The sequence below is a fragment of the Haliotis rufescens genome, unplaced genomic scaffold (assembly GCF_023055435.1).
Source record: "Haliotis rufescens isolate VD_foot unplaced genomic scaffold, xgHalRufe1.0.p SCAF_5, whole genome shotgun sequence".
Classification (NCBI taxonomy): domain Eukaryota; kingdom Metazoa; phylum Mollusca; class Gastropoda; order Lepetellida; family Haliotidae; genus Haliotis; species Haliotis rufescens.
This window is the reverse complement of record NW_025964223.1, coordinates 18859495-18882342: the sequence shown is the minus strand read 5'-3', so window position 1 is coordinate 18882342 and position 22848 is coordinate 18859495. Positions and strand designations below refer to the sequence as shown.

At 42.6% G+C, this 22848-nt stretch overlaps 1 protein-coding gene across 2 annotated transcripts in view; it reads right to left on the bottom strand.

The window, feature by feature from the left end:
• The window catches only part of LOC124145246, a 206741-nt gene that overhangs the window by 14660 nt on the left and 169233 nt on the right, over window positions 1-22848 (bottom strand). For both annotated transcript variants that reach the window (XM_046514978.2, XM_046514979.2), the window contains one exon: window positions 4487-4633. In XM_046514978.2, the coding sequence (XP_046370934.2) occupies window positions 4487-4633 (147 nt within the window). The remainder of the gene's footprint in view (window positions 1-4486; window positions 4634-22848) is intronic.

Below are 22848 nucleotides of genomic sequence, written 5' to 3'. Positions count from 1 at the left end.
TAGTTTGTCTATGCAAAACATAACATAAACAATGCCTCCCATCTAACATATTTCTTAATATTGGATGAAAAACTAATACCGTATTCGACGTAATAAGAGCCCTGCTCTAATAAGCGCCCATGGCGATATTTGCTAATATATTCGCAAGTGAACGATCCCAATTAGCACCCCTTCTGACTGATCAATGTACCCAAGACTTATTTATTCGTGTATAATATGCACTCCTGTGTTATATGCACCCTTAATTATGGGCAATTAAATTCTGGAAAAATATATCTGTCGTGTATAATACGCACAGACTGTTCTTTTGTATCATTTCAGGCTGTCAGCATGAACCACAAAATTTACGATCTTTCAACTCTGTTTTCTTTTCACCAAAATTTTATTCTAATAAGAATTTTGAGAGTACCCTGGGCGCTAATTACGTCGAATACGGTAGTTAGTTTAATCTGGCCTTATCTGTTAAATACTAGAAATGAATGGTTTTTTTTACATTTTCCTACTACATAAGACATCATGACAAAACTGTTCACACTTGAGTCATGGATGGAATAGAACCTGGTCTTGTTGTATGGCAAGGTCACATTCTATTGGGCTAATGATCCAACATAACCACTTCTTCTTATAAGGCCAACAAATCAAATATAATATTTCTGGGAACTGATCCTTTAATTTAGGAATTGTGTGTTTGTTTGTTTCTCAATTTTTGTATCATTCAGCAATATTTCAGTTCCATGACAGCAGTCTGGACCAGACAATCCAGTGATTTATACCATGAGCAAAGATCCACAAACGATCCCCGAGTCTGACTACCCGATCCATTTTGTCTCCTTTTTTGACCAACACAGGCTGCTGGGGACCAATTCTAACCAGGAATCCCCATGGGGTTTAATTTATGAGGGGTGTTCAGGGGGTGTTCAGGGGGTGTACTTTCAACAAATGACCCTCCCATATGGATGTCAGTTGGGGTAACAAATATTTCCTCCCTCCCTCATGGCCTTTTCAAGCATTTTAAGAACTCTTCAACGTTTTAACAAAAAAAGGAATTTCATTTTTTAATGAAGGCCAAGTTTTTGTGACCTCCTTTGATTGAGAGATCAGCCCACATGTGTATACTTAATGACAGGTTTTTAGACTGCGTGCAGCAAACGTAGGAGTCACAAGGATCTGCTGGCATCATGGAGTCTAGCGGCACAGAAACATGAGTATTACAGATACATGAGTATTACTGCAGAACGTGCTTACTCATCAGCCATCACTGCATCCAGATTGTTAGCCACTGATGCAAATAGGGTCATGGTGAAGTATGTTATTTCAAATGAAACATGGATATTTTTTTCATCTATCATTTATACCACTACTTCCTTTAATCAGGGCAGGTGGTATTTTGGTGGCTGTTGACATTTCATTTTGAATCTTGTTAAATGTCATGCCAGTGTGTTACCGCAATCCTGCTGTTGTAGTCAGTAACTGGTTGGGCTGATTAGGCTCATGTCCTCCCCAGACATGGGGAAGGAACTGGGGAGGGGGTAGGTGAGTGTGGGGGTGGGTGGGCGAGTGTGAGGGTGAGTGTGAGTGTGAGTGTGAGGGTGAGTGTGAGTGTGTGAGGGTAATTGAAGAGTGTGAGGGTGAGGGTGAGTGTGAGTGTGAGTGTGAGGGTGAGTGTGAGGGTAATTGAAGAGTGTGAGGGTGAATGTGAGGGTGAGTGTGAGTGTGGGTTGAGGAGGGGGTAGGTGAGTGTGAGGGTGAGTGTGAGTGTGAGGGTGAGTGTGAGTGTGAGTGTGAGTGTGTGAGGGTAATTGAAGAGTGTGAGGGTGAGTGTGAGGGTGAGTGTGAGGGTGAGTGTGAGGGTAATTGAAGAGTGTGAGGGTGAGTGTGAGGGTGAGTGTGAGTGTGGGTTGAGGAGGGGGTAGGTGAGTGTGAGTGTGAGTGTGAGTGTGAGGGTAATTGAAGAGTGTGAGGGTGAGTGTGAGGGTGAGTGTGAGTGTGAGTGTGAGTGTGTGAGGGTAATTGAAGAGTGTGAGGGTGAGTGTGAGTGTGAGTGTGAGGGTAATTGAAGAGTGTGAGGGTGAGTGTGAGGGTAATTGAAGTGTGTGGGGGTGAGTGTGAGGGTAATTGAAGAGTGTAAGGGTGAGTGTGAGGGTGAGTGTGAGGGTAATTGAAGAGTGTGGGGGTGAGTGTGAGTGTGAGTGTGACTGTGGGTTGAGGAGGGGGTAAGTGAGTGTGAGGGTGAGTGTGGGTTGAGGAGGGGGTAGGTGAGGGTGAGTGTGAGGGTGAGTGTGGGTTGAAGAGGGGTAGGTGAGTGTGGGGGTGAGTGTGAGGGTGAGGGTGAGTGTGGGGGTGAGTGTGAGGGTGAGTGTGAGTGTGGGGGTGAGTGTGAGGGTGAGTGTGAGTGTGAGTGTGGGGGTGAGTGTGAGGGTGAGTGTGAGGGTGAGTGTGGGTTGAGGAGGGGGTGGGTGAGTGTGAGTGTGGGGGTGAGTGTGAGGGTGAGTGCGGGTGGGTTGAGGAGGGGGTAGGTGAGTGTGAGTGTGAGGTGAGTGTGGGGATTGGTTGAGGAGGGGGTGGGTGAGTGTGAGGGTGAGTGTGAGGGTGGGTTGAGGAAGGGGTAGGTGAGTGTGAGGGTGGGTTGAGGAGGGGGTGGATGGGTGCGAGGGTGAGTGTGATGGTGGGTTGAGGAGGGGGGGGTGAGTGTGAGGGTGAGTGTGATGGTGGGTTGAGGAGGGGTTAGGTGAGTGTGAGGGTGAGTGTGATGGTGGGTTGAGGAGGGGGTAGGTGAGTGTGAGGGTAAGTGTGGGGGTGGGTTGAGGAGGGGGTGGGTGAGTGTGAGGGTGAGTGTGATGGTGGGTTGAGGAGGGGGTAGGTGAGTGTGAGGGTAAGTGTGGGGGTGGGTTGAGGAGGGGGTGGATGGGTGCGAGGGTGAGTGTGATGGTGGGTTGAGGAGGGGGGGGTGAGTGTGAGGGTGAGTGTGATGGTGGGTTGAGGAGGGGGTAGGTGAGTGTGAGGGGGAGTGTGAGTGTGGGTGTGAGGGTGAGTGTGAGTGTGAGTGTGTGAGGGTAATTGAAGAGTGTGAGGGTGAGTGTGAGGGTGAGTGTGAGGGTAATTGAAGAGTGTGAGGGTGAGTGTGAGGGTGAGTGTGAGTGTGAGTGTGGGTTGAGGAGGGGGTAGGTGAGTGTGAGTGTGAGTGTGAGTGTGAGGGTAATTGAAGAGTGTGAGGGTGAGTGTGAGGGTGAGTGTGAGTGTGAGTGTGTGAGGGTAATTGAAGAGTGTGAGGGTGAGTGTGAGGGTGAGTGTGAGTGTGAGTGTGAGGGTAATTGAAGAGTGTGAGGGTGAGTGTGAGGGTAATTGAAGTGTGTGGGGGTGAGTGTGAGGGTAATTGAAGAGTGTAAGGGTGAGTGTGAGGGTGAGTGTGAGGGTAATTGAAGAGTGTGGGGGTGAGTGTGAGTGTGAGTGTGACTGTGGGTTGAGGAGGGGGTAAGTGAGTGTGAGGGTGAGTGTGGGTTGAGGAGGGGGTAGGTGAGGGTGAGTGTGAGGGTGAGTGTGGGTTGAAGAGGGGTAGGTGAGTGTGGGGGTGAGTGTGAGGGTGAGTGTGGGGGTGAGTGTGAGGGTGAGGGTGAGGGTGAGTGTGGGGGTGAGTGTGGGGGTGAGTGTGAGGGTGAGTGTGAGTGTGGGGGTGAGTGTGAGGGTGAGTGTGAGTGTGAGTGTGGGGGTGAGTGTGAGGGTGAGTGTGAGGGTGAGTGTGAGTGTGGGTTGAGGAGGGGGTGGGTGAGTGTGAGTGTGGGGGTGAGTGTGAGGGTGAGTGTGCGGGTGGGTTGAGGAGGGGGTAGGTGAGTGTGAGTGTGAGGTGAGTGTGGGGATGGGTTGAGGAGGGGGTGGGTGAGTGTGAGGGTGAGTTGAGGAGGGGGTGGATGGGTGCGAGGGTGAGTGTGATGGTGGGTTGAGGAGGGGGGTAGGTGAGTGTGAGGGTAAGTGTGGGGGTGGGTTGAGGAGGGGGTGGGTGAGTGTGAGGGTGAGTGTGATGTGGGTTGAGGAGGGGGTAGGTGAGTGTGAGGGTAAGTGTGGGGGTGGGTTGAGGAGGGGGTGGATGGGTGCGAGGGTGAGTGTGATGGTGGGTTGAGGAGGGGGGGTGAGTGTGAGGGTGAGTGTGATGGTGGGTTGAGGAGGGGGTAGGTGAGTGTGAGGGTAAGTTGTAAAGAAATTCAAACTATTACAACTATTTGTGGCAGACAATGTCTACTTTTTAAAGTCTAAATCAAAATTATTTTTATCAATTTTATGTATTATTTTTTATTACCAGATTCAGCAGGTATAACAAATGACTTTCCTCAAATTTTAAATTTTATTCCACATTTGTAAAGTTTAGGGTTAGCTGGTCACTCACTAAGTTATAGATATGCCTAAGTATGGGGAAGTTGAAAGGAGTATAAAGAAGGGACTATTCCTCAGATGGGAGCCACATGGCTGGCCCCAGTATCAAGCAATTACATACCTATGTGTCTTGGGCCGCTGTATTCACAGACATTGGTCCCGTTGGGTGTACGACCAAACATGGCGGAGTAGATGGCGACCCGTGTGGACCGCTTGCACCACAGCACCATCTGCTCCCCCTGACACACCACCTGGCTCTCGTACCCATCTGAAACAACACAATAACAGTCAGCCACATATACACTTCTGTCAGCTGTAAGATTTCCAGGCTAAAAGAGAAGGAATCCGCTCATCTTCTGACAAGGGATTTACCAAAAGATACATACTGACTAATCCTTCATACAGACCTGAAACAGAAATCCTTGAAATCCCAAGCAAGTCTACAATGCTGTCTAGATTTCTTAAGTGTACAGGAAGGGATTACCCGACTCTCTCTACTATAAATTAAAAGACAATTTAACCAAAACAATATTTAATAAATATGTTTATTTCAGAGAACCTGATGCCTAAACACCTTAAAACACACAGAGAACAACACTAGATTTTGTAAAAAAGAAATCACTCGAATCTGTTGATTTTATTACTGGAAACAGCAGATTCGAGTCACTTCTCCAACTTAATCCATGTCATGGATGATAATTAATTACTCAACATTGTTGCACTAAGAATAGTTGGGTCAGTTTTACATGTTAAAATGCATGTTCAGAATGCCTGGTGAATTTCTGGCTTAGAATCAGCTGCAACAACTAAAGCCTGATGTCATAGAAACGGTGAAGTAGAAGTGAGTGTAACCTTCAGAGATAGAATAGCCCACAAGCTATCAGGAATTACCGATTTTCGGTCCAGTGTGATGAGAAACAAAATGTTCATTGCAACCTAGACTAACATCTAGTCTCTGAAATGAACATACAGAAAAAAACAGTTGTTCAGTTACCTTAATAAAAATATACTAAAACGGAGCCCAGTGACTCTCTTCATTTTCAGATACTGCAGTAATCTAGACTTGTGAAACATTATAGACTTGCATGGGCTGTATTTGATATATATTTGTATCAGGGTCTGTAAGACAGACTACATGCAACCTTACTATCATGTATATTTTTGAGTGAGTGAGTGAGTGAATGAGTATGGTTTCACGCAGCTTTTTGCAATACTCCTGCAATATCACAGCCGGGGACACCAGAAATGGGCTTCACACATTGTACCTATGTTGGGAGTCGAACCCGGGTCTTCGGCGAGACGAGTGAACACTTTAACCGCTAGGCTACCCTACCGCCCTGTATAATATTGAAAGCAACAAGCCAGGAAGGGAGATTGTTGTCAGTACAAGAGTCATGTTATTTCCGGAACCCTAAGCTAAGTGTAATATTTCAACAGTTACATGAGCAAACAGATTATTGTCTCTCTAGACAAGCCGACATGAGTTTTTTATCATCTAACCAATGAACAAAATGCAGGAAGTGTTTTGTTCCCCATGCACTTTGTTTACTGAGCCATGTTGGAAGTGGTTCCGGGGTGGGAAATGTGGCAAGCTTTGTACAAGGATGAGAATGGATAGTTTCCTCTTCAGCTGAAACATCCTTGCAATGGAGCATGGTCCATGATCTGAGGGTGTTTATGGGGGACGCCATCAGATTTTAACAAATTTGTGGTCGAAACAATTCGCGGAAATTCCCGGATCCGCTGAAGATTCTCATCCGTGTATATACACATTGCAAGCTCTCTTCTTATATAAATACTTGTACATGTAGAATTATTCGAAAACAAGGAACATAAACTGTGAAATTGCACTTCAAAGACAAATGTCTAGCAAACTGGTTGCAGCACAAATGAAAATAAATCTATCCTTAAGGTTTTTCCGTGCATGCCCTTCTTCATACACTAGTTTATTTTTCTACCGAAGATTACAAAACAAGTCTCTGCTCAAATTTCCTCTCTGATTATTTATATAGTAACTATGGCAACATGTCAAGGCCTCAGAAAAACATGGGAACATGTAACTGGCATTGAAGGACACAGATAGAACTGAAGATGAGTTGTTTGCCATTGGTAACAGGTACATTAGACCTCACTGTCTTCCCCAGGGAACACATACAAATCTACAGGTATCTGAATAACTGGGATAATATATCAATATCAGCACCCTGTATATCTGTGATGATATGTGTGAAGCTTTGTTTGTTGCAATATTCCAGCAAAATGACGGCGGTCTGTAAAAAATTGTATCTGAACCAGAGAATACAGTGATTTACATCATGAGCATTGATCCCATGCAATTGGGATACCATGACATGCATCAACCAAGTCAGCGAGTCTGATCACCCGATCCCATTATTTGCCTCTTACGACAAGCATAGTTGCCTTTTACAACAAGCATGGGTTGCTGAAGACCTATTCTACCCCGGATCTTCACGGGTATGTGATGATATATCTATATCATCACCTTGTATATCTGTGATGATATATCTATATCATCATCCTGTATATCTGTGATGATATATCTATATAAGCACCCTGTATATCTGTGATGATATATCTATATCATCACCCTGTATATCTGTGATGATATATCTATATCAGCACCCTGTTTAGCTGTGATGATATATCTATATCATCACCCTGTATATCTGTGATGATATATCTATATAAGAACCCTGTATATTTGTGATGATATATCTATATCAGCACCCTTTATATCTGTGATGATACAAGGATTATATCATAGTGCTGGAGAGATTCATCAACAGTGTATCAACTCTAGGGCTACAGAGCAATCTAAAACTGTTAATGGAGAGGTGTGTGTGCAATATGTCAGATATCGCCTGTAGTCAGTGAATTACTCCCTACAGAAGGCCCCGGGACTATAGAGGCACTGTCATGTGTGTAGCAGCGCTCATGGTGAATTTTCTATTTCATACATGGAGGCGCCCTGAACACTCACTGAGCAGAATAATCATGGGCAACTTTTACATAAACGAGTTGGGTCATGTCAACCTTAGTTTTCATAGGAATAATAGATTTCCATGAATGTAAACATTCCTGGTTTCCTTACATAACCATCATGCCAATCAGTCAATTTCTTACAATGGTGTTGATCATTGAGTTTCCCACAAATGTGTTGATCATTGGGTTTCCCTCAAATGTGTTGATCATTGAGTTTCCCACAAATGTGTTGATCATTGGGTTTCACACAAATGTGTTGATCATTGGGTTTCCCACAATTATGTGTTGATCATTGAGTCTCCCTCAAATGTGTTGATCATTGAGTTTCCTACAAATGTTTCTTCACTTTGATCAATGAGTTTCTTCACTGATGTGGTGATCAATGGGTATGTTTTACAAGGATTTCACAGGCCAGCAGGTGCACCATGTTACCAACTCACACCCACACACACTGGAAGAGTGGGGTCAGGCCATTCAGTGTCACCACCGGGCTGGACACACCGTATTGAGCTGGTGCACCATGTTACAGACTCACACACACTGGAAGAGTGGGGTCAGGCCATTCAGTGTCACCACCGGGCTGGACACACCGTATTGAGCTGGTGCACCATGTTACAGACTCACACACACTGGAAGAGTGGGGTCAGGCCATTCAGTGTCACCACCGGGCTGGACACACCGTATTGAGCTGGTGCACCATGTTACTGACTCACACACACTGGAAGAGTGGGGTCAGGCCATTCAGTGTCACCACCGGGCTGGACACACCGTATTGAGCTGGTGCACCATGTTACAGACTCACACACACTGGAAGGGTGGGGTCAGGCCATTCAGTGTCACCACCGGGCTTGACACACCGTATTGAGCTGGTGCACCATGTTACCGACTCACACTCATACACACTGGAAGAGTGGGGTCAGGCCATTCAGTGTCACCACCGGGCTTGACACACCGTATTGAGCTGGTGCACCATGTTCCTGACTCACACACACTGGAAGAGTGGGGTCAGGCCATTCAGTGTCACCACCGGGCTGGACACACCGTATTGAGCTGGTGCACCATGTTACTGACTCACACACACTGGAAGAGTGGGGTCAGGCCATTCAGTGTCACCACCGGGCTGGACACACCGTATTGAGCTGGTGCACCATGTTACAGACTCACACACACTGGAAGGGTGGGGTCAGGCCATTCAGTGTCACCACCGGGCTTGACACACCGTATTGAGCTGGTGCACCATGTTACCGACTCACACTCATACACACTGGAAGAGTGGGGTCAGGCCATTCAGTGTCACCACCGGGCTTGACACACCGTATTGAGCTGGTGCACCATGTTACTGACTCACACACACTGGAAGAGTGGGGTCAGGCCATTCAGTGTCACCACCGGGCTGGACACACCGTATTGAGCTGGTGCACCATGTTACCACCTCACACTCACACACACTGGAAGATAGGGGTCAGGCCATTCAGTGTCACCACCGGGCTTGACACACCGTATTGAGCTGGTGCACCATGTTACTGACTCACACACACACACACTGGAAGAGTGGGGTCAGGCCATTCAGTGTCACCACCGGGCTTGACACACCGTATTGAGCTGGTGCACCATGTTACTGACTCACACACACACACACTGGAAGAGTGGGGTCAGGCCATTCAGTGTCACCACCGGGCTGGACACACCGTATTGAGCTGGTGCACCATGTTACCGACTCACACACACTGGAAGAGTGGGGTCAGGCCATTCAGTGTCACCACCGGGCTGGACACACCATATTGAGCTGGTGCACCATGTTTCCGACTCACACAAACAGGAAGAGTGGGGTCAGGCCATTCAGTGTCACCACCGGGCTGGACACACCATATTGAGCTGGTGCACCATGTTACCACCTCACACTCACACACACTGGAAGATAGGGGTCAGGCCATTCAGTGTCACTATAGGCTGGACACCGTATTGAGCTGGTGTTGCATGAATGATCATTGGGCCAAAGCCCGAGGCCTTGCACGCGGAAAACTGGCAGCGTGTGTCAATATACCGATCATACCATCAATATCTCCATACAACCACCAGCGGCATCTTTCAACACTAACCGTGTCTCCTGCACTGCTGAAGGCATTGCCTTTAATATTCTCACACCCTTTTCAATAAATCATTTATGATAGGAACAGATCTTGGACCATATTGGATATAAAAAATAAAAAAAATAAAAATTCCTGATGACATAATCTTTAACAAACACTGAATCAACCTGAAAAGATCTTGGCATTTAAATACTCTTTTCCTTTATTCATAGTGGGAGGTAAAGGGAGTGCCGTTTTGGGTACGAAATGCCAAGTAGCACAAACTTGATTATTCCAGCTGCAATACTGATTAGGAATCTTAAAAGATATTGGCACTTAAAATACCAGTTTTTATCAATGAAGCATTTATAGAGGAAAAGACATTTATGTATAGGTCAAAACCTTTCAATGATATTGGCATAACCACCAGTTTTCATATAGAAGTTGAATACCAAATGCTATGGAGAACTTGTTATTGACTAAGGGAATATCCTAGCCTTGCTCCAGGGCTGTACTGAAAGATAAGTCCATGGATGTGTAGTAATTCTAACCTTCTAATCGGCAAGTCTAGATATGTGGAGGCTCAGGGATAGCTTGTCCTTATTATATTTACAAAATCTAGAAATTATGATTTAAAGTAATAATTATTGCTTAGAGACTTGTGCAAGTCTAGGAATATCAGTGACTGTAATCACGGTGATGTATCAGTGTATTGCTACAATGCTGCTCAGCATGACACACTACTCTGTATTGCTCAATCCAATATGTCTCCCTATCACCATGACTAACCAATCTCCAGAATGTATATAATTATCCCACGAGCTGAAAACCAAATTAGTCCTGGACAAACTCCTCCATGTCATCATTAATGTATTTATATACTGCACGAAAATTACACAAGAATTACATAAAAAAAAAGTAACATTTTCAGTTGTGTCATTTTCATACAGTTTTGTCCCCAAAAATCCAGATTAACTTGAAAAAATGAAAATCTTGTGTTTCCATTGTCATGACAACCAAAATGTCTCCTAGATGTAATGGAGCATGGTCTTGTATATGTGACAAACTTGCCAACAAAACCTAGCAATTAACTACAATTAAGTCACTTAAGAGTCTGCCGAGATTTCTGGTGTTTCCAAACATGCTCCTCACACTGTGCGGAGACTGTGTGAATGGAGCGATTAAATCAGTAACGACTTTAACATATTGCCCACAAAGCCAGTACTCGCTGCAATACGCCAATTATCAACCTACAATGTAAGCCCTAATCGTACCATCCCAATACTCGCCTTGGACAATTTCCTCTGTAGCGACTTATTCACCAATCTTCTGTCATTAATCAGTCATTTCTATGCAAATTGCAAATCTCCATGGGATTGCGGCGAGTATTTATTCCCATTATTATTAATATTTAGTTTTTTGTCCATTCTGAGTCAGTTAACATGTACTTAATTGGCAGTGAGTTTTAGGCTACTGAGTCCAAATTACCATGCTGCAGTTTATCAAAAATACCCAGCTGAGAAACAGCATACAGACTCCGAACTGACCAGTCCTTGTTTTATATAACCTTATACTTATATAAGGCAGGACAACAAAAGTACCATTTAACGTTTTTTCATATGACATGGCTGGGACATTTCTCCCAAATGTCCACAGTATTCGGTGAAGATGTGACAAGCATAAACATCTGGTAACCATGGTAACAGGCAGCATGAGTAAGGAACAGAACATCTAATATTCTGCGGAGACCTGTGACTGAGAGATGGAATATATCAACTGTTTATTTTATTTTCCTGAGGTAAAACCTAACGCAAAAGTATGTTTCTTTTAATAATCCCCAAATCACCAAAATACCTCAAAACCCCAACCACCCCTCTCACACACATAACCTAGACTAGCATTTAGTTCAAGAATTAAAGTGATCTTATTTAAAAATATATATCTACAAAATCCAAAATCAAATCCAAACGGAGCCCAGAACAATGCTTAATTTCAGAGCTGAGGCAATCTAGACTTACCAAATCATTCTAGACTTGAGTTGGATTCATATTTTCATTTATTCGCCAGTGTCTAGGAGACAGACTAACACCACACACACACAGAAAGAGAGAGAGAGAGAGATAGAGATAGAGAGAGAGAGAGAGAGAGAGAGAGAGAGATATATTTACACGCATGCACGCACACACAAATGATTGATTCTCTGTATGTATTGGATGAAGACGCGACCATTCATCACCTGCATCACCAGCCCCCTGACGTGATGGTGACGGCCATGTGTACCAGGAGCTAACATGAATGATAACAACACTGTGTACATCAACATTGCAACACTAACTGTCCGTCATGGAGCCCCCTGCATACAGCTGAAGAGTAGTAAACATGTAAACAGACATGCCTACAGCATGTGTGGAGTAATGGATACACTTGTCTATGAATAAGAACCAGCATTTAGATTGAACTAGCCCTTCACCATGACTGTGGAATATAATAAATTTGTTCAAAACTATTTTAGGCCACATGCTTTGGGCTTGTGAATTTTGATAGTTAAATATTTGGTTGGTAGGTCGAAAAAATGAAAAATATAAAATGCGTTTGTAACAAATGTTATATTTAGGATAACATTTCCTTAGTAAAGTACAGATTCTCGAACTTTTGGGGGTTGAGTCCCATCTGGGATTCGAGCCCACACTGCCAGAGTGAGGCACCTATCACCTTATGTGAATTCATAAAATGCATTGTCTAGTATTATTTTATTCATGTAAAGTTTGATTTGGATTGGTAGTGATAAAAACAATCTTGGCCTGGGTTGGATCCATACAAATAAAATGTAATGACAGTTTATTGATGGAAATCCTTTTGTTTTAGTCTTATAAAAATCCCTTGGATTATTTTTATTGTCAAAGCGATCTTTTCTGTTGGCGGAATAAAAAAACAACTAGTCATTTTGATTTTCCTTTTCTTTTTGACTTCGGTTTCCATATGTTTCCGACATTCCTGAGATTCTTTTACTTATCTCTGCTAAGTTGGTCCCTGTTTTGCAAATCGATGATAGTGGTAAGAGGGTCATAGGTGTATGATAATCTATCAGAATTACGACTGTTACAGTGCTTTGATTGCTTGTGAGGCAGTGCCCTGTTCTCTAGCCCTGTAGCATCTACTGGTAATCACAGTCACTCTCAGCTCTAGCTGGTGGTGGTAGAGTGTATCCTTGAATGACGATAACTTCTGACACAATGAGGAATTTCTTAAGTGTTGGAATTCGGCATCCTGACTTTGATCTGGCCGTGAACAGTGTGAGACCTACCAGGTATTCCTGCTACCAGAGTATTAACTCGATCACAAAACACCCTTTGACTGGGCACATATGACTAGCAGGATATACAGATATATAACTATATAACATGAGGCAATGGAGGTGATTCTATACTGGTGTGTAACACATACTGTTAGCTTGATATACTGGTGTATAACACATACTGTTAGGATGATATACTGGTGTATAACACACACTGTTAGGATGATATACTGGTGTATAACACTTCTGTTAGAATGATATACTGGTGTATAACACATTCTGTTAGGATGATATACTGGTGTATAACACATTCTTTTTGGATGATATACTGGTGTATAACACATTCTGCCAGGAGGATTGTAAAGTGGTGTATACAACCCCTTCGACTCTGCCAACACTAATAGGAGTCCATGTCAGGATAACATTGCCTTGGGCATGGAGAAGGAGCAGATGACAGGATTCCATCCCCAGTTGTCTCCCCTTTCATCTTTGGTTGCAGGCGGCTTGTTCATAATACAATCACCCCCCAATCCATTCTCATGCCTTTCTCAGCTCTAGCAGCTCATTCACACCCCCTTTTCAGCTCTGAAATTAAGAGGCTTGAGGGTTCCTTAACACCCGAGGGTATCTTTATAGAAATATTTTTGATTAACCATGTACATACCATATTTACTCTAATAAGTGCTCCAGCATTTATTCTTTAAACAAGCTTCCAAACCAGTTGGGTAATGGAGGCCCAGTGGTAATTAGAGACTTAACGCTTAATATTTCAACTACAATGTAGCATAAGCTGGAGTCACTTATAAACTGACACACATAGGATTCCATACACGTCTATACACATGGAAGCCTCTTACAGAGGAAAGCCAGAACCTTTAACTCTTGCCATGTGGTGCTAAAGACCGAAAGTACTAAAATAGACCCTATGTTTTTAAGTTTTTATTTATTCATAGGAGAAGTAATTCAAATCTGACATGCCCATCTGTCATTGGAGACCCGACCCTTATTATCATTATTATTGTGTTGTATACTGTTTTGTGCCCAGTGCTTATTGGAAGCCAGTGCCTATTTGAGACCTGGCACTTATTTGAGGAAATACGGCAATGTCATTTGGGACTACACCAGGACAGACTGTCGGGTTCTCTGTGCATGTCCTGAACATGCGACACCTCCTGTCATTAACACCACAGGTTGGTGCCTTACACAGTTTTCATTACATATAAGGGGCGGTCGGGTAGCCTAGTGGTTAAAGTGTTTGCTCGTCACGCCGAAAACCCGGGTTCGAATCCCGACATGGGTACAATGTGTGAAGTCCATTTCTGGTGTCCCCCGCTGTTATATTGCTGGAATATTGCAAAACGTGGAGTAAAACCATACTCACTCACTCACACACTCACTCATTACATAAAACGTTCCACACACAATCTACTTAATTAGGAAATAATGACATTCATAACATTATCATAATAACTAGATACAATCACAAAACTATTGAAGCTATTGAAAGCCAGTCGACAGCATCTGTGTCTAGTGGATAGAGAATCTGCCTGGAGAGCGAAAGCTCTGTGGTTTGATCCCGGCCACGTCATACCAAAAGATGTTAAAAGATGGTATTTGTTGTTACCCTGCCTGGCATTGGCATAAAAAGTGGTCAGCTCAGAGTGAGTATGCTGTGTCTGTTTGTTTGTTTATTTGTTGTTTAATGCCGCCGTCAGCAATATTACAGCTATATGATGGCAGTCTGTAAATAATCAAGTCTAGACCAGCCAATCCAGTGATTGACATCATAAGCATCAATCTACGCAATTGGAAAACGATGAACGTTCAGTCCACATATCTATTTCCACATACAGATGTCTGTTTCCCTTTAGAACACATTGAGCAACAACAAATTGATTGTTTGCTCATCATAACTTGTGCTACTTTGACTCAACCTATTTGTGTGGGACAGTACGTGGGATTTCATGCTATTTATAGAGCTACAGAATGCTTAAAAATTTCCAAGTAGTTCTTTATCTTTTACAAAAGATCTGAGAAACGCATGATTAATTTCCTTAAGGGAAGGTTATCAGAAACAAGGAATTTATAAACCTACTGGCTGTTTGTGTAACTTGATATGGAGTTTTTGAAATTGTGGTAACACCTCGTAGGAGGTATTACAACGATTGTAACACCTCGCAGGAGGGATTACAATCATTGTAAACCCTTAATAGAACAAAAACTACTAACAGCCTACGAGACACAAGTGCAGATTTCGTGCCATTGTGAGACGCACGTGCAGATTTCACACCGTTGCGAAACCCACGTGCTGAGGTCACCGGTTTCATTGAACCGAGTTCATGACTGCAGGCGATATTTCATCTCCGATACAGGTTATACATATGAGAGTTTTTATTACAGTTATTTAATTAAAAACATTGTCTATGCGATGAGTCGGTTTATAAGTTGGACAAACCATGTGTCCTCGAGATTACTAGAGATTGTAAACCCTCACATTTGGGAACGGAGACATGGTTTCTCCTATACATATCACACAAATCAAACAAATACATGACATGTAGCTAGCAGAAACTGCTTATCACGTTACTCGGTCATCAGTATTTCACATATATTTATGACCTGTAATGACAGACATTTTTTCAAACTTGATGTACAAATTCACCAACTCCTAAATATATATAAATGAAAAACAGTAAGTTTTTCATTCCATCGACCAGAAATCAGAAAAATGTAAGAACAAACTTGTGAAAATTATCTTAAAAACTCCCACCTGCACTTTATTGAAAATATAAGATAGCTACATGACGTGGTGGTAAATTGGACGACCTTATTTTTGAGAGGGAGGTCATCAAGAAAAAAAGGAGCATCAAGAAAAAAAGGAGCACCGAGAAACAAAGGAGCATCGAGAAACAAAGGAGCACCGAGAAACAAAGGAGCACCGAGAAACAAAGGAGCATCGAGAAACAAAGGAGCATCGAGACACAACGGAGCATCAAGAAACAAAGGAGCACCGAGAAACAAAGGAGCATCGAGAAACAAAGGAGCATCGAGAAACAACGGAGCTTCAAGAAACAAAGGAGCACCGAGAAACAAAGGAGCATTGAAAAACAAAGGAGCATCGAGATACAAAGGAGCATCGAGAAACAAAGGAGCACCAAGAAACAAAGGAGCATTGAAAAACAAAGGAGCATTGAAAAACAAAGGAGCATCAAGATACAAAGGAGCATCGAGATACAAAGGAGCACCGAGAAACAAAGGAGCATCGAGATACAAAGGAGCATCGAGAAACAAAGGAGCACCGAGAAACAAAGGAGCATTGAAAAACAAAGGAGCATCAAGATACAAAGGAGCATCGAGAAACAAAGGAGCATCGAGAAACAAAGGAGCATCGAGAAACAAAGAAGCACCGAGAAACAAAGAAGCAAGAGTTGGGAAGAGCAGGTTTCCCTGACGCAGGTTTCCTCTTTCTCTGATGCAATCAGTAACCCAACGTGTCCCTTCCTTAAACCCTCTGTATTACCTCTGTCACCGTCTGACGCAGTTAAGTGAGTTGGGTTTAAGGCTGCTTTGAAAAGCATTCTAGTTACGTCACAGCATGTCAAGTCGATGTGGGACGAACGCCTGAAGCGATGAAGTCTTAGACGTTTACCACTTTGGTGAAATCCATGAAAGGAAAGGTGCTGACAATCCAACTTATATAACACACTGGGTCATCCATGCAGCACCCTGTCACAACTACATTGATAGGGAATCTTCAGTGACACCTGGTCCATCTTTCATCAGCGTTTCTAAATATTCTGTGAGTAAATGAGTATTGTTTCACACCACTTCATTGATATTCTAGTCATATGAGGTGAGATGAGGTGAGGTGAAATGGGGTTTAATGTCGCGTCCAATATTATTGCACTTCTATAGCGACGTGCATGTACGTGTGTGTGTTTGTGTTGCTGCTTGTACTAGTCCAGACTGATGCTGATTTATAGTGCTAGCTCACTGAGATACCATGCCGCAGTTTAACATGAATACCCCACTCAGACACAGTATACTGACTCCGAGCCGACCAGTCCTTGTTTTAGCCCCTTAATGCTGAGCGCCAGACTTTGTAACAACAAGTACCATCTTTTAACGTCTTTTGGTATGACGCGGTCGGGGATCGAACCCCGGACCTTCCGCTCCCCGGGCGGATGCTCTACCACTAGACCACGGTCTCCAGTCATATGACAGCAGAGGAATCAAATATGGGCTTGACACATTGAACTCATGTGGGGCTCGGGTTTGGACGGGTCATGCTATTTTTTAATCCTTGGCTGGTACTGTGTGAAAGAAGGGTCTTCACAAAACATGAAAAAAAGTAATAATGACTGTTTCTTCATCACCAATTCTACAGGCTAAACTACAGGGAAGTAGAACAGCAAGTGAAACGACTGAAAAACTACTACCGTAACCTGGTGTACTTGGCTTCCCCAGTCAAAGATTACTCTGGATAGATTCATAAACAGATTTAAAATAAGTAAGGAAATCTTTCACACAGTTAATTAACTAAGCAAATGAATTATTGATGCATACTCAAACCCTACAGAAGTGAGTGAGTGAGTTGGGTTTTAGCTATAGTCCAGCAATATCATGGCAGGGGTCACCAGAAATGGGTTTCACACATTGTACCCATGTGGGGAATTGAACCCAGGCCTTCAATGTGACGAGTGAACCCTTAACCTCTAGGCTACCCCACCACCCCTAAACCCTACTGATAGAAAACAGTAACTCTTCTGAATTCCCCGCATGATACACGTATATCATTGGTAGTGGATTAAATTACATCAAAAAGAGAAAATCTTGATTTATTAACATAAGAACCAGTGCTTTAATGACAGACGGATGAATTAGAGATAACATTACATGATATTATTTAAACACTGAAGCCATTCTATGGTATGTGAAGCACTTAATAAATACAGGGAAATTAAACTGATATGGATTTGACAGAGCAGTGTGATCTGACGCTGTGTCCACACACACCTGTACTGGGCAAACCCAGAGGTATTCAGGGCAAGTCCTGAACGTGTCTTGGAAACAAATGAGCAATTTGAAAATGAAGTGAGAGCTTGGGCCAGAAGTAGTGAAAAGGGATAAAATATTATGATATTCTTTCCTAACTGTGAGTCTAAACTTAATCAAAAGAAAAAAGAACTTGTTCATTAGGAATCGGCTGCAAAAAGGAATGATGCCATGTCAAGTACATGACACTTTTTATTTGAGTAAGTGAGTGAGTTTGATTTTACGCCGCTTTTAGCAATATTCCAGCAATATCACGGCGGGGGACACCAGAAATGGGCTTCACACATTGTACCCATGTCGGGAATCGAACCCGGGTCTTCAGCGTAACGAGCGAACACTTTGACCACTAGACTACCCGACCGCCCCCTTTTTATTTGATCTGCGGGTGTTAGACATTAGTCCGGTTGTGTGGGCAGAAACAGAAAACACACACGTTTTTGTAAAAATATTCATGTGTAAAAATAACAATGTAAACTGATCACTAATCTAACAAGAGTCATCACAAGATGACAAATATCCCCGGCCCCCACAACAGCAACAGGCACCACTTAACAACTTCAGCCCCTGGTTAATGCATGTACCAAGTTTGGATGACAAATCATTCACGTTTATGCTGCGCAAATGAAATATGGACAGACAGACCAGAAGATGAATTTATCTCCCCTCTTTATATGCTTGGGGGATAAAAATCCACAAACACCTATAGAGATGTATACAAACTTAGGATTTCCCTGAGGTTTGTGCCATAACTCCATTCTGATAATTACAATGTTCACTGGTAAAATATGTAAAACTGCTCATTTTTTATGCCATTCCTTCACTTGACAAACTCATGGTCAACGAAGTGAGCAGCTTATATCAGGATGCAGTGAAATTCATTCAGGCTTAGTCAAAGGTCCAAGCTGTAACAACCAGATCGTAATTCATGAGTTCGAGGAGGCACCACCGACAAGATTGTCAATCATGGGTTTCAAAAGACACAACCACCCAGTCTGTCAATCATGGGTTTCAAAAGACACAACCAACAAGACTGTCAATCATGGGTTTCAAAAGACATAACCACCCAGTCTGTCAATCATGGGTTTCAAAAGACACAACCACCCAGTCTGTCAATCATGGTTTTCAAAAGACACAACCACCAAGACTGTCAATCATGGGTTTAAAAAAACACAACCACCCAGTCTGTCAATCATGGGTTTCAAAAGACATAACCACCCAGTCTGTCAATCATGGGTTTCAAAAGACACAACCACCCAGTCTGTCAATCATGGTTTTCAAAAGACACAACCACCAAGACTGTCAATCATGGGTTTCAAAAGACATAACCACCCAGTCTGTCAATCATGGGTTTCAAAAAACACAATCACCAAGACTGTCAATCATGGGTTTCAAAAGACACAACCAACAAGACTGTCAATCATGGGTTTCAAAAGACATAACCACCCAGTCTGTCAATCATGGGTTTCAAAAAACACAATCACCAAGACTGTCAATCATGGGTTTCAAAAGACACAACCACCCAGTCTGTCAACCATGGGTTTAAAAAAACACAACCACCCAGTCTGTCAATCATGGTTTTCAAAAGACACAACCACCAAGACTGTCAATCATGGGTTTCAAAAGACACAACCACCCAGTCTGTCAACCATGGATTTAAAAAAACACAACCACCCAGTCTGTCAATCATGGGTTTCAAAAGACACAACCACCCAGTCTGTCAATCATGGTTTTCAAAAGACACAACCAACAAGACTGTCAACCATGGGTTTAAAAAAACACAACCACCCAGTCTGTCAATCATGGGTTTCAAAAGACACAACCACCCAGTCTGTCAATCATGACTTTCAAAAGACACAACCACCAAGACTGTCAATCATGGGTTTCAAAAGACACAACCACCCAGTCTGTCAATCATGGGCTGGAGTAGACACAACACCAAGACTGTCAATCACGGGTTTCAAAAGACACAACACCAAGACTGTCAATCATGGGTTTCAATAGACACAACACATAGACTGTCAATCATGGGCTGGAGTAGACACAACACCAAGACTGTCATTCATGGGCTGGAGTAGACACAACACCAAGACTGTCATTCATGGGCTGGAGTAGACACAACACCAAGACTGTCAATCATGGGCTGGAGTAGACACAACACCAAGACTATCAATCATGGGCTGGAGTAGACACAACACCAAGACTATCATTCATGGGTCTGAGTAGGCACCAGTCACCGTCAGTTCCTCCCTCCCCTTGGAGCGGTAAAACAATGTATTTCCACAGAACAATGAGAGTCATCACAGAGCACCCAACCATGGGAAGTACAACTGTTCTATTCCTGACAGCTTGTTCTGTTGTTAACAAGCAGGAATATGTCGGGGTTTTTCACATGCCCATTGCTTGTAAACATCATCATCTTGACTTTATCACTGCACCGCAGATAACGATGTCCTGGCTGCTAATCATCACCTCCCTGCCAGCCTCAACAGGCTTTCATCTTTAATGTGCTAAAGACATATCTGCTTCAGCAACGGCCTGTCACAAGTGGAGCCCAGAGTTTATGCCAACTTCTTTATAATAAGTCAGGTTACACAAGGCAATGCCAAATTAATTCCTTGTTTCAAGAACAGGGGGAAAGTATATGAAAATGTGGAGCTTGATTGGACGTTAGTTTCCTAAAAACTACCTCCTGATATAAATATTTGAAAGAGGGAGTGAGTTATAAGTTTACATCGTACTGGCAGCCCTACAGCGATTGTTTAAAACAAGAAAAGTACAAACAATATGTCTAAACAGCATATATTTTGTTAAACTTTTGCAAAATCACCAATTTTAATAGGTAGTTCAGAGACGATTTAGAATAAAACCATTTTAAGTTCACGGAACCTTGGGTCATGTGCCTTTAACAATCAGTGGCATTGGCTTTTGGCGCCACAGTAATTGTTTGGCCATGGTACAGGCTGTGTGTTTGTTTGTATTTATTTTGTCTGCCCTTTCCTTCCTATTTCCTTATTCTGGTATCAAGATGTTAATCTTCCAACAACTGTGTCAATATAAGCCAACAATTTGAACTGTGTTGTCAACTATACTTGCTTACTAGGACCAGGTTGTCAGATACTCTGGGCTATCTGTGTTGGGAATGTCCATCATAGACACATCTGTGTGTGCAGGGGACGATGTAGCTGTATTACCATGTATGTGTGTTTATCATCATGTGTCTTCATGTGTTATCAGCAATAAATTAGTCATGCCCGAAGGAAATACGTAGTATAAGTGTATAAGTAGCAAACATAGGAATTCAGCTTTATTGATGTGTTGAAAATAAATGATATTCATAAAATAGGTTTCTTTATCAGCAACCCATGCTTGCTGTAAAAGATGACTATATGCTTGTTGTATGAAGCTACTAGCGGGATTGGGTGGTCAGGCTTCCTGACTTGGTTGATGCATGTCATCGTATCCCATTTGTGTAGATCGATGCTCATGATGTCAATCACTGTATTGTTTGGTCCAGACTCGATTATCTACAGACTGCCATCAAACAGGTGGAATATTGCTGAGTGCGGTGATAAACAACACACACGCATCCACGCACACACGCACACACACACACAATGAGGGTGTTGTTTCAAATATCAGTACACACAAACCCCTGTCAAGGCTGTTTAGTTCTCAAGGTTACTCCTCTGAAAACCTAAATCCTTTTCTCAGTGTACAGAATCCTTTAGACTCTCAATTAGGTTTCTTTGTCAATGGGAGCACATTAAAATGCTGAGTGGTGTTCTATACCCTTGTCCTCTTTCAATGTATTATGTGGGGATAATTCCCTGTTTGTCATGGTAGGGTGGACTCAGTGAGTCGGTGCATGACGCAACAGTCAACTCATTGCCCTCTAATGAACAGATCCACATGCGAGACAGGCTTCAAGGAAATTCTGTTTCGAAAACAGCTTAATATGGGACAAACATTCTGGAGAGAAGCTCGGATTGTTTTAAAAATAAATGGTTTGTTTCTTAAAATACTGGAAAATGTTATTCTGCCTTAAGGTTTAAGTAATATAACTAAAATATAATTGTTGTTTTGAGAAAAAAATATATAACTTGTGAAGTTTTCAAGCAGTGACCAAAATAATATATTCGGTCACTAACAAATTCAGCTAACCCTGCCCACGGAATATTAACTGGTCACTCTCTAACAGGAAACATTCTGATATTGAATAATCTAGATGTGCCTGTGTACAACTGAGTAATCTATGACTAATTTCAAAGTATGACATCATTTAAACTGAAAGTGATTCTTAAATATTTTAAAGACACAGATATTAATATTAGAAATTCTTTTGGTTATTTTTAAAAATAATTTTTCCAACATTCCAAGACATAACAAAGTCTATGAAATCTTAAACTGTTTCTAAAACTTCATCAAAAGAATGGTCTTCACATGATCAATAGTGCAAATTACCACTATTGGGAAATGCGTTTTTATTGGATTTCAAAGTGTTTTAATGGCTTAGAGTATGCCAACTGTGAGATCCTGGAGCGGTTTGTATCACTGTGATCATTCTCACCGAACAGCAGTCTTCTAACATCACATAATTCACCATGTTTTACCATACAACCACGCAAGGAATTATTTATGTTATCCATCGTATCTTTGACAGAATGAGAAATCCTTGATTTGAGCCAAGAACCAATATGCAGACACCACGCTCAGTTAATGATAGAGTCAATATTTGTGGAGCCCAGTCATGTGTTAAACACGGCCATATATCACTGTCTCCGTCCCCATCAGCCTCGTCTCTCTAAGGCTGAGACATCATCCACTGTGTATACACCTCCATCATCACACACCCTATCCAAACAAGCAGCAATACCCAGGCAAAATCAATCAACATTCATTATCAATGTCTTATAAAACATAAAAGCTTTTCCAAAGACATATGGGAATGTCAAGCCAGTGTTGTTTTCTTATGATTATTTGATGGTGATATATACAACAGGAAAAGTTGTTTCGGAATCAATACCCATCCCACGACAACTCATGCCGGATAACAAACATAAT